We start from the raw sequence: 11,196 nt of genomic DNA on the forward strand, positions 1-11,196 counted from the left end.
AATATTACTTATTAAAAAAAATCAGTGTATAAATCAGTATATCTTTAAACTTAGTCTGAATATAAATTAAAAAAGAATAAATTCTTATTAATATTTTTACGACATATCTTGTACAATAAATAATATTATTTTCTTTTTTATATTTTTTTTATAGAATTATAAATTATTATATTATATTTTATAATATTTTGGATTAAACTAGTAAAAAGATGTTTTTAAAAATTTGATAAAAATATTTAGAATAAATATTGATTTATCTATATTGATTGATCTATATCTACAAAGATATAACTGGATAAAACAATACAATCTGATAATATAATAAATGGGCTCTCACACATATATACATATATATAAAATACGATATAAAATACGATACGATATATTTCTAAGCACATAGATATACATGAAAAACTTAAGATAGATGATTTGAAATGAGTAACCAGTGCAGTCATAGATGCTAACGATTACGGTTCTCAGTATTATACATATATCGTATAATTTATCAAAAAATATCGTGTAATACGTTTAGAAAGTTACAATCACGTGGATATATCGTACTGAATTGTTCTAATGCATTCTAAAACGTTTCGTAGTAAAATCCTATACGCATTCAAATTTTTCAGGTAATAAATTGATAAAAATTATATATATATATATATATATATATATATATATATATATATAATTATTTATCTGTTATTTATATATAATATATTATATTATTATATGTCATATTAAATGATTTGATATGCATTAATCTAATCAATGAAATTGATATAGCATTATACCATATACAAAATATGATACAAAATAATTATATAATATCATGCTATACTATGATTAGTATACATATCATTATATTAAATATTTCACTACGTTTTATGTTTGTGCGCGTACGAATAATTAAAAAATGTTATTTATTTTCATTTGACAATTAAATATATAAATATAATTAATAACAATAAATTCAATTATTCTATAAAAGAAAATAAATCAGTAATTCATACAGAAACATATAACGTATATTATATTGTCTTTTTATAATTGTTTATTATTTTAATAAATATTTTTTTTTATTCAGTATAGCAAATCAAAAATAATAATTATTTTTTAAATAGTAAAATTAATAATAGAAATTTAAAACCACATAATAATGTATATATAAATAATAAAAATATTTAATTTAAAAGAAATAATCGAATTACAATTTTTTTCATGTACAATAAGATGTTTTAAACATAAAAAATAAACAGATATATTTAATAAAATTACATCGCGATTTTCATACTTACTATATAATTTAATATATATCATTAATTTTTTTTATTTTTACTCATATTTTATGTTAAAAAAATGTTTTATTTTTTTATTAATTAGAGAAATATTTATCAAATTAATTATAACTTTTCAAATTTTTTTATTATTTAATTTTATCAATTATTAAAGTATTTAAATACTTATTTTTTTTAATTAAAATAAAGAATGAATATTTTATAATATCTTATATGATACAATAAAGATATGTTAAATATGAAATTCTATAGATAGTAATTCAACGACTTGTATTTTTGATTGAGATGGTAAAAGATCGGTTAAATTCGGTTTTAGCCGATCCTACCCGAAAGTTATATTTCGCTAGTTACTGGCTACCTTCACCATGGGTGTTTTCACTTCTCTGTCGGTTTCTGATGAAAAGTTTGTTCGTTTATCGCGTTTGTTCTTAAAATAAATAGTCTTAGACGTGTCTTGAAATATTATACGGAGTGTGTTCATTTCGTAATTATATTTTTTGATGACAGATTAGGTGTGTGTTTTATTTTTCGCTGTTTTCAGTATCGCACATGTGAAAATTAGGATTTTGACGGATTTGATTTAATGCAATGGCGACGTTACTTTCCATTATATTGTCTACGTTTCTTTTTACCGTTAATTATTATTGTGCTTCTGAAAATTTTTGCAATTATACAATATCAGTGCTAAAAAATCAACAATAGAAAAGGAATGATCTTCTTTTGGTGTAAGATAATTTATATTGTTCCTGAATATTATGAACCGGTGGATCTAATTTAAATCAAGCGGGCTCTCTTATAAAGAATATTTTTTTCTTTAATTTTTGTAATATTTTATCGTAAATTTTTATAATATGTTTTTTTGAAGAAATATTATTTATTTAATAGAGAGAAATTCTGTAATGAATTCATAAAAAAACTATTTTATCAGTTTTAAATTGAATTTGGATATTTATTTATTATATATTTTTTAAATTTTTTAAAAGTGTTTTCATATTTATTTTTTATTTAAAAAATGATTATATATTTATATAAATACATTTATTAAATGATCTAAATGCAATCAAATATTTAAAATATAAATCTTTTACATTTTACATTTCTGAATTAATTTTTTTATTGTTTTTAAAAAAAATTGTTTTTAATTTTTTTTATTTTTTTTATATTGTAATAAAAAATATATATTCTAAAATTATAAAAAGAAATTTATTTTTCGTATTTTTCTTATTTAAATAATTTTAATAAATAATTTTATTTATATTAAGTTTATATATAAATTTATTATTGTTTTTAATTATGATTTTTTTTAAATTTAAATAATTAATTATTTCAACAAAACAATTTTAATAATAAATAAGTGACCAATAGGAATATATTATTAATATTAATAAAATAACATCATTAATACAATACATTGTTTCAATAGCATTAATAAAACAAATATGCAATTGGTGTTTTGCAACCTAACCTGAATTACAAAGGGCCATATTATGACGTCAAGTTCAGATCAACACGACACGACGAAAATGCATGTTCTCTCATTAGTAAAACATACATCTTTTTTTTGCATTACAATAGTATAGTTGTTTTCTATAGTGATGTGATAAAGTGTTATCATTAAAAGTGATTATCTGAATAAATATTCGCATTTATTATTTGTATTCTTTTGTAAAATTTTTAAATAATTAGAAGTGTTCAGTGTTTAAGTCATTCTAAATGCAAAGTGACTCAATATTGTTTAAGATTTTTTTAAAACTTTTTTTAATTTGTTACATATATTTAAATTTTAAGATTTTGAAAATAATATTATTTTATTGTGATTATTTTTTATGTGTACATAACAATTTATTTATATCACGGAGAATATAATTTTTTATGATTTCGAAGATTCGCGAAAATCACAAACAATATTGAATAAAATGCAATTGTTTTAGAAAAAAGCAGATTACAATTTGTTTTATATCTGATTTATCTAAATGTTGTTTTAACAATAAATTTGAAGGGAATTGAATTATTATAAAAAAATGACAAATTTATTAAAAAATTTTATAGAAAGAAACGTTTAGTTTAATTTTTTTTTTTATAATAAGTTAAATGCCAATTTTTAGTTGAGTGCAAGGTCTTAAGTCTGACAAGACTTGTAAGACTTAATTTTTTTAATGAGTGTCAGATGTTTGAAATTGAACTAGAAGTGGGGATTGGAAGGAGTGCAAGTGGTCGAAGAAACGATCGGCGTCGGGCGGAGTCGACGGCCGTCACAGTCGATATCCATGCAAAAGGATCAAACATAAAATATTGGAAGGACATTTGCAAAAAGAATTTTTATATTTCATGACTCAGTGACAGTGAATTTGAATATTGGACAAATTTGAAACTACATACAAAAAATGGGTAATTGTTTCAGCAGTCCAACAGATACAGAGAAAGAAAAGCCTGATAGAATAGGCAATCCAAATATAGAGGCAGTTGCATCTCAAGCTAGTCCAGTGCCAACACCACCTCCAGATCCTATCAGGCCTATGCCACAAATTCCAGATGCGGATGTGCCAACTGCAAAAATTTTTGTTGCACTTTATGATTATGATGCACGTACAGATGAAGATTTAAGCTTCAGAAAAGGTGAACATTTAGAAATTTTAAATGATACTCAAGGAGATTGGTGGTTAGCTAGAAGTAAAAGAACTCGACAAGAAGGATATATTCCCAGCAATTATGTTGCAAAGTTAAAGTCTATAGAAGCAGAACCGTAAGTTTCAGTTAGTTATTTTAATTTATATTTTAATATTTACTATTTAAAAATCTTTTTTTTGATAAATATAAAATATTTATTAAAGTCTTTGTATATATTATAATATTTGAATATTTTAAAAAAATTTAAATAATATTTCATAATTTTAATTTTATAATAATGTAATTTACTATTTATACTTTTATTGCAATAATTATAGAACAATAGATAATGAGTGATTATAAAATTAACATAAATTAGATTAAAATGCTAATCACATAAAAGTTTACAGTTATACATTCATTTAAAAAATACATAAGGTTATTATGTATTAAAAGATATTAAATATTATATAATATAATATAGATAATATATAATAGATTGAAAAAAAATAATAAATTTTAATTTTTTTGTTTTTATTTGTTACATTTCATTAAATGGATTTCTGTAGTCAAGTAATCATAATTATTCTTTTTTTTTTTATTCATTCATAATAAATGTATTGGCTTTTAGATTTTTAGTAATAATTAATTTAAATCAGTAATATTTTCTTTTTGTCTTTCAATATTATATAACAATATTAAAAAAATAATATCTTTTTTTTAACACTAAATATAAAATTAATTAAATATTAAATTTTACATAAAACATTTCTTGAAATATCTGTTTATTTTATTCATTATTTTAATCATTTATTTTTTTTAGATGGTATTTTAGAAAAATTAAACGAATTGAAGCAGAGAAGAAATTATTACTTCCTGAAAATGATCATGGTGCATTTTTAATCAGAGATTCTGAAAGCCGACACAATGATTATTCTCTTTCAGGTAAGTTAAAATATATTTGAATGTATGTTAAAAATATAAAATATAATTTATATAAAATAATATTTATATATTTTCATAGTAAAGTATATTCATAGTATATTTCTAAATTATAAATGATTTAGATTTTTATGATAATATAATAAAAAAATTTTTTGTAGTACGTGATGGTGATACAGTTAAACATTACCGCATTAGACAATTAGATGAAGGTGGTTTCTTTATAGCCAGAAGAACTACATTTAGGAATCTTCAAGATCTTGTTGAACATTATAGTAAAGATGCTGATGGATTATGTGTAAATCTCTGCAAACCCTGTGTACAGGTAAGGCAAAACTTCTTATTAAATCAATATTTCTGAAATCTTATATCATATAAATGGAGTTTAGACAGCTTGCTGCATGTATAAAATTGATTTTTAATGACTTTTACTGAAGAATATATTATACTGCTTAATTATTAAACTTTTTTTCATATTTATCAAGGAAATTCTTGATAAATATAAAAATCCACTTAAGAATCTTTATTTTGATATTTAATAAATTAAGTAGAAATCCCTTGATGTTGAATATAATCTATGTATAATATCAGGTTAAAAATGAAAATAAAAATACAAATGCATGATTTTTGTTACTTTAATTGTACACAAATTTAGAATAATTAATTTTATATATTATATAATAAAATAAATGAAATAAATGAATTTAATTATAATATTTTAAATCTTTTTAAGAAATATTTAAATTAAATTTAAATATTATATTTGTTATATATTTATAGCACTGTCTAAACTCCAGTTAGACTTTGCTCTATAAACTGATGTATTTAATAACTATAATAATAGTATTTAATAACATTTAATAAATAAATGTATTTAATAACTATAATATACATTTTTTAAGAAATGTTATTGGAGAAATATTTAAAAATAATACACTGATCAAAATCACAGTTCAAGTTACAGATAAATATTTTTTTATATATATTTTATTGAAATTTTATTATTAATAATGTTAGGAATTGTGTTTAAATATAATGAAGAAAGCACTAATTTGAATTAATAAAAATATAAAAAATTTTTATATAGATATTAAATTTTATAAATATTATATTAATATTTATAAGAAAAAAAAAGAGAATATTAATTATTATTTATTAACTTTATTAAAATTATATATTATATATATTATTGAAAAATAAATATACATACACGTATATATATTGTATTATACATATATTGCTAAATTTATTTTAAGAAACATTGAAATTTGAAAAGCTTTTAGTTTGATAAATATTCTTGCAAAGTTTGATCTCTGAATAGACTATGTTTGTTTCTCTGTTATTGCTTACCTTACCTCCCGCTGGATTTTCTTGGTAAATTGAATGTCCCAATATGACATAACATGTTAATTTTCTTTTTAACATAAATGCTTTCCATTATGTCTTTGGCCTGTACATACAGCACAAGCCCGTCCTATATGGAATAATGTATCAAAGACATTAGATCATTCTTCACTTAGATAATTCATTTTTTTATAATCTGGCATAACATTGCTAAATTTCATAGCTTTTTTTTTTTTTTTTAAGAAAAACGATTGAAAGCACACATCTAAAAAAAACAAAGTAAAATTGTGTCTGTATGTGCTATTTTGATGTATTATTCATTATGAAAATATTTAACACAAATTTTTTTATATAATCTTCAACAGATGACAATATTTTATTATTAACATTTGTGTGCTTAAATCTATTTCATATATAGGATATCTCAAATAAATTCTTAACATTACTATTAAATTATCCACATCTTTTAGTACTGATCATATAAATAGTAAAGATGTGAAAAAAGACTGTTATTATAATGTATTGCATTATAGTATATCATATTAAATATCATATATAAATAATATATTAAATAAAAAATAAGTAATATATTTTTTACTAATGATTGAGATATCCTGTATATGTAATTTAAATTCATAAATCAGTTTTTAAAATTTATGTTTTAAAGTTCTTTTTTGTATTTATATATACATTAAAGAGTTTTAAAACAAATTTTCTTCCTAATCTTATATATCTAATGAATCTTATATATTTTCTGAAAAATTTTTAATGAACTAAAACAAAAAAGTTCATAATATCATTAAAAATAAATTTTTGTCTTATCAAGTTATATGATTTAATGCTCTCAGTGATTAAAATTTTCTTCTATATTTTTTATACTTCTCTTTAACTTAACTTTAAGGCATTGAGGGCATTTTATTTTATTAAAACAGTTCAAATATGGTGCTACATTCTTGTTAATAATGTATATATTCTACAATGAATAAATTTTTAATCTATATATTTATGTCTTGGACTGTGCCTAAGTGTTCAATTACTAAGTTCCTAAAATTATATTTAATGAGTTTATATTCTTATCTATAAAAACGAATATTAATGACTTGTGAAAAAAATATTATTATATGTCAAAAATAAAGATTCATCTATTATAAATTATTTTAAAATTATATTTTATATATATCTTAACTAATATATATAACTGACTAATATATATAATTGACATATATATATATATATATATATATATATATATATATATGTCAAATCTCTTTGTAAAACCATTTGAATGTCAATGATATAAATAAATAATTTAAAGTTTGCTTTTCATCACTTGCATCTTGCATAATAGCCACTATTTCTTTATTTTTTATGAATTTACTATTAGATTAGATATCTTAATTTAAACAACACTTATTGTTTTTATATTATAATGAAATCATTAAGAACTTAATGAGTAGTTATGCAGCCTAAGCAACATCTTTAAAGGGCTTCTAATTAGGTTTGTATTAATAGAAAGTAAGATCAGTGCTCTAAGTTTTTTTGAGAAATTTTAGAATTTTTGTGTCAATATAATTTAAGTTTCTCTATTTTATTTATTATTATACAATTTTTGTAAAAGAGCATCTATTATTAATGCTAGAGTAATATATTTATTTAAAATAATTAAAAAATTTAACAGTCATTGATTAGCACATATTTGATTTTGTTGACAGGTTGAGAAACCTGTAACTGAGGGTCTTAGTCATCGCACACGAGATCAATGGGAGATTGATCGTTCTTCTCTCAAATTTGTAAGAAAATTAGGCCAAGGTCAATTTGGTGAAGTGTGGGAAGGATCATGGAATAATACAACTGCAGTGGCAATAAAAACACTCAAACCAGGAACTATGGATCCTAAAGATTTTTTAGCAGAAGCACAAATCATGAAGAAACTTCGTCATGCAAAATTAATTCAATTGTATGCTGTATGCACTTTAGAAGAACCCATTTATATTATCACAGAATTGATGAGGAATGGTAGCTTGTTAGAATATTTGCAAGGTAATAAAATTATTCTATTTAATTATTTATATTTCTTTATATTTATTTATATTTATTTATTCATTTATATATATTATAATTTTTTTTAATAGGAAAAGGAAAAACATTAAATCTACAACGATTAATTGATATGGCTGCACAAATTGCAGCAGGTATGGCTTATCTCGAATCACAAAATTATATTCATAGGGATCTAGCTGCTCGTAATGTGTTGGTAGCAGAATTAAATGTCGTGAAGATAGCAGATTTTGGTTTAGCTAGGCTAATTAAAGAAGATGAATATGAAGCCCGAATAGGTGCACGTTTTCCAATTAAATGGACTGCACCTGAAGCTGCAAATTATAGTAAATTCAGTATTAAATCTGATGTATGGTCATTTGGGATTCTTCTTACTGAATTGGTTACTTATGGAAGAATACCATATCCTGGTAAATAAATTTTCAAATAAAAATTTTTTATATTTGTAAAAATTTAAACAAAAATATTTAATTATTTTCAAGGTATGACAAATGCAGAAGTTCTTCATCAAGTAGAACATGGCTACAGAATGCCATGTCCACCTGGTTGTCCAACTGCATTGTATGATATTATGTTAGAATGTTGGAATAAAGATCCAATGAAGAGGCCAACTTTTGAAACATTGCAATGGAAACTGGAAGATTTCTTCACTATGGAAGGTTCTGAGTATAAAGAAGCATCTGCATATTAAAGTACTAAAACATTTTATAATTCTTGATAATTTCGTTAATACTTATTGACAAGATATAATAGATAATCTTTACGAATGAGCAACGAGATAGATGCAAATTATTATTAACAATTATATTCAGAACGCGGATGTTTGTGATATTTAAGAGTATACTTTATATTAAAAGACAGTCTTCTTTTTATAAAATATGAATGATATCATTCATTTTTTTAGCAATACAATTATTGCTTTTGTTATATATTCTGGCTGCCATAAAATTGTAGAACAATTTTGTCAATTCATAATGATTATATATAAACAAACATTGAAACGTTAATTAATTGTTTTTAAGAAACAGTAGCGTGATTTACATTTTATTTTAAAAAATGACATTTTAAACGTATAAATGTATTGTTATTCAGCACCTTTTGAACAATATCTATGGGAGTTAACATTTTATAATTATAATTAAAAATTTATTATTTACAAATCTATAATGCAATTTTCAGAAATATTGACAAATTTAATGCAGTTAAAAAAGTATAGACAATTCATTTAAATTTTCTAAGGAATGATTTATTAGAAACTTGAAGTATTTACTTACAATAAAAAGGATTATTATCCATCTTGGCTCATCATTCCTTCTCTTATATATGTATATGTATTAAAATATATATATATATATATATATATATATATGTTTGTATAAACATATTTTTATTACTATCATAATTGTTAATTTGTTTGTTATCAAAACTTGCAATTATAGTACATTTTATGTTTAAAATTTATCTTAAAAATAATGTGTTAGAAACTCAGAAATGACTTCTTTATAATAGAAATATAAGACTTCTTGTCAATATTTATTATAATTTATATTTTTTTTTATTTTTTTCTGATTATGTTAACTCTTTGTTATTTTTAAAAAAAGCACATATTAACTAGAAGCAATGTATCTAATATAAAAATTATTCCTAATTGTTCATAAAAAATATAATACATGTGTAAGATAACATAAGAAAGTATACAAGAGTATTAATATTATTAGTAAACTATTAATATTTGAATTTTTTATTTAAAAATATAAAATAGGTTATAGACTTAAAATTCCAAATTAGTATTCATTGCTATATGTTATTCATTTGATTATATTTTCATATTAATACAATTTAATTTTTATTTTTAAACTCAAATTTTTCATTTTTATATATTTGTACACTAGGCATTATCTTATTAATTTATTAGATTTACAAATTTAATTTTGTATCAATACTTCTAAAAAATATAAATTCTGAATTAATATACAATGATACAATTTTTATAAATTGCATTAAAATCGTTCATAACTTTTTGGTTTTCATAAAGAAACTTAAAGTAGATAGATTAAGCATGTTATGTATTAGCTTATTTACGTTTACATTTATATTTGATGCTATATTTATAAATGTTTACTTTCTTTTTTAAAAATTTTCATCACTTTTGTATAATGTGAATTTTATAAAATCCTATAAAAAAAGTTTATTTTTTTTTTAAAAAGACATTAAGATATTATCTATCTATAAAATGGACATATTGAATTTATAATATTTTCTTTCTTATTCTAGTGGATATACATAAAAAAAATTATCAGAAATAAAAAACATTTGTCTAGTCAGAGACCACTATTTTATTGTGAAAACTTATGCTGTTAAATACATTTATATCATTCTTTTTGTAAAGACATATAAGATATACTGCCAAATAAGCATAAAAAAACAACTATTATATTATTATTATCACACTTAAAAAAATTAATTTGAAAAAAAATAGTATAACAAAAAATATCATCATATTGTTAAATAAAAAAAAAATTTTTAAATTTAATTGTTTCTGTGGTCATCTGATGATTAATTAAAAGTATTTTTTTGTATTATTTCAAAAAATTAAATCTGATAGTAAATAGTATTAAACTGTGTGATGATAGTAAGAATTTAAAGAATCATTTATGTAGGTTGTCAGACTTTGTACAAAAATAAATTTTTATATAAGCATATATATTTATATTTTGTACAGTTTTATTTGATTGTAATGAAAGAAATAATCTTTTATATGTATAAATTTCAGTGAAGCACAAAACATTTACATGATTTTTATACAGTAAGCACAATAATTTTTTCACGATTTTTTCAACTAAAAAAAACAGAGAATATACTGGTATATAAGTATTAATTGTGTGAAATAAATCATATAGTTTTAAAAATAAATAATAAGAACTATGACATCGTTAACGAAATAGTATTA

At 20.8% G+C, this 11,196-nt stretch overlaps 1 protein-coding gene across 3 annotated transcripts; it reads left to right on the forward strand.

Moving 5' to 3' along the window:
* The first annotated feature begins 429 nt into the window (after positions 1-429).
* Positions 430-10,956, forward strand: Src42A (Tyrosine-protein kinase Src42A). 3 transcript variants are annotated; one of them, XM_012491896.3, is made up of 7 exons: positions 430-626; positions 3,700-4,038; positions 4,726-4,847; positions 5,006-5,169; positions 7,901-8,228; positions 8,321-8,656; positions 8,729-10,956. In XM_012491896.3, exons 1-7 carry the CDS (start codon positions 574-576, stop codon positions 8,935-8,937), a joined length of 1,551 nt encoding a protein of 516 aa, XP_012347350.1. In that variant the 5' UTR covers positions 430-573; the 3' UTR covers positions 8,938-10,956. The 3 variants fall into 3 exon arrangements, with proteins under 3 accessions (XP_012347350.1, XP_012347351.1, XP_012347361.1); XM_012491897.3 differs by having other exon boundaries at positions 7,907-8,228; XM_012491907.3 differs by lacking the exon at positions 430-626 and adding an exon at positions 1,850-2,020.
* Positions 10,957-11,196: the final 240 nt, after the last annotated feature.

This window comes from Apis florea, unplaced genomic scaffold (genome assembly GCF_048593485.1).
Source record: "Apis florea isolate Af1SG1 unplaced genomic scaffold, ASM4859348v1 contig_3496_pilon, whole genome shotgun sequence".
In the NCBI taxonomy this organism is placed as follows: Eukaryota; Metazoa; Arthropoda; class Insecta; order Hymenoptera; family Apidae; genus Apis; species Apis florea.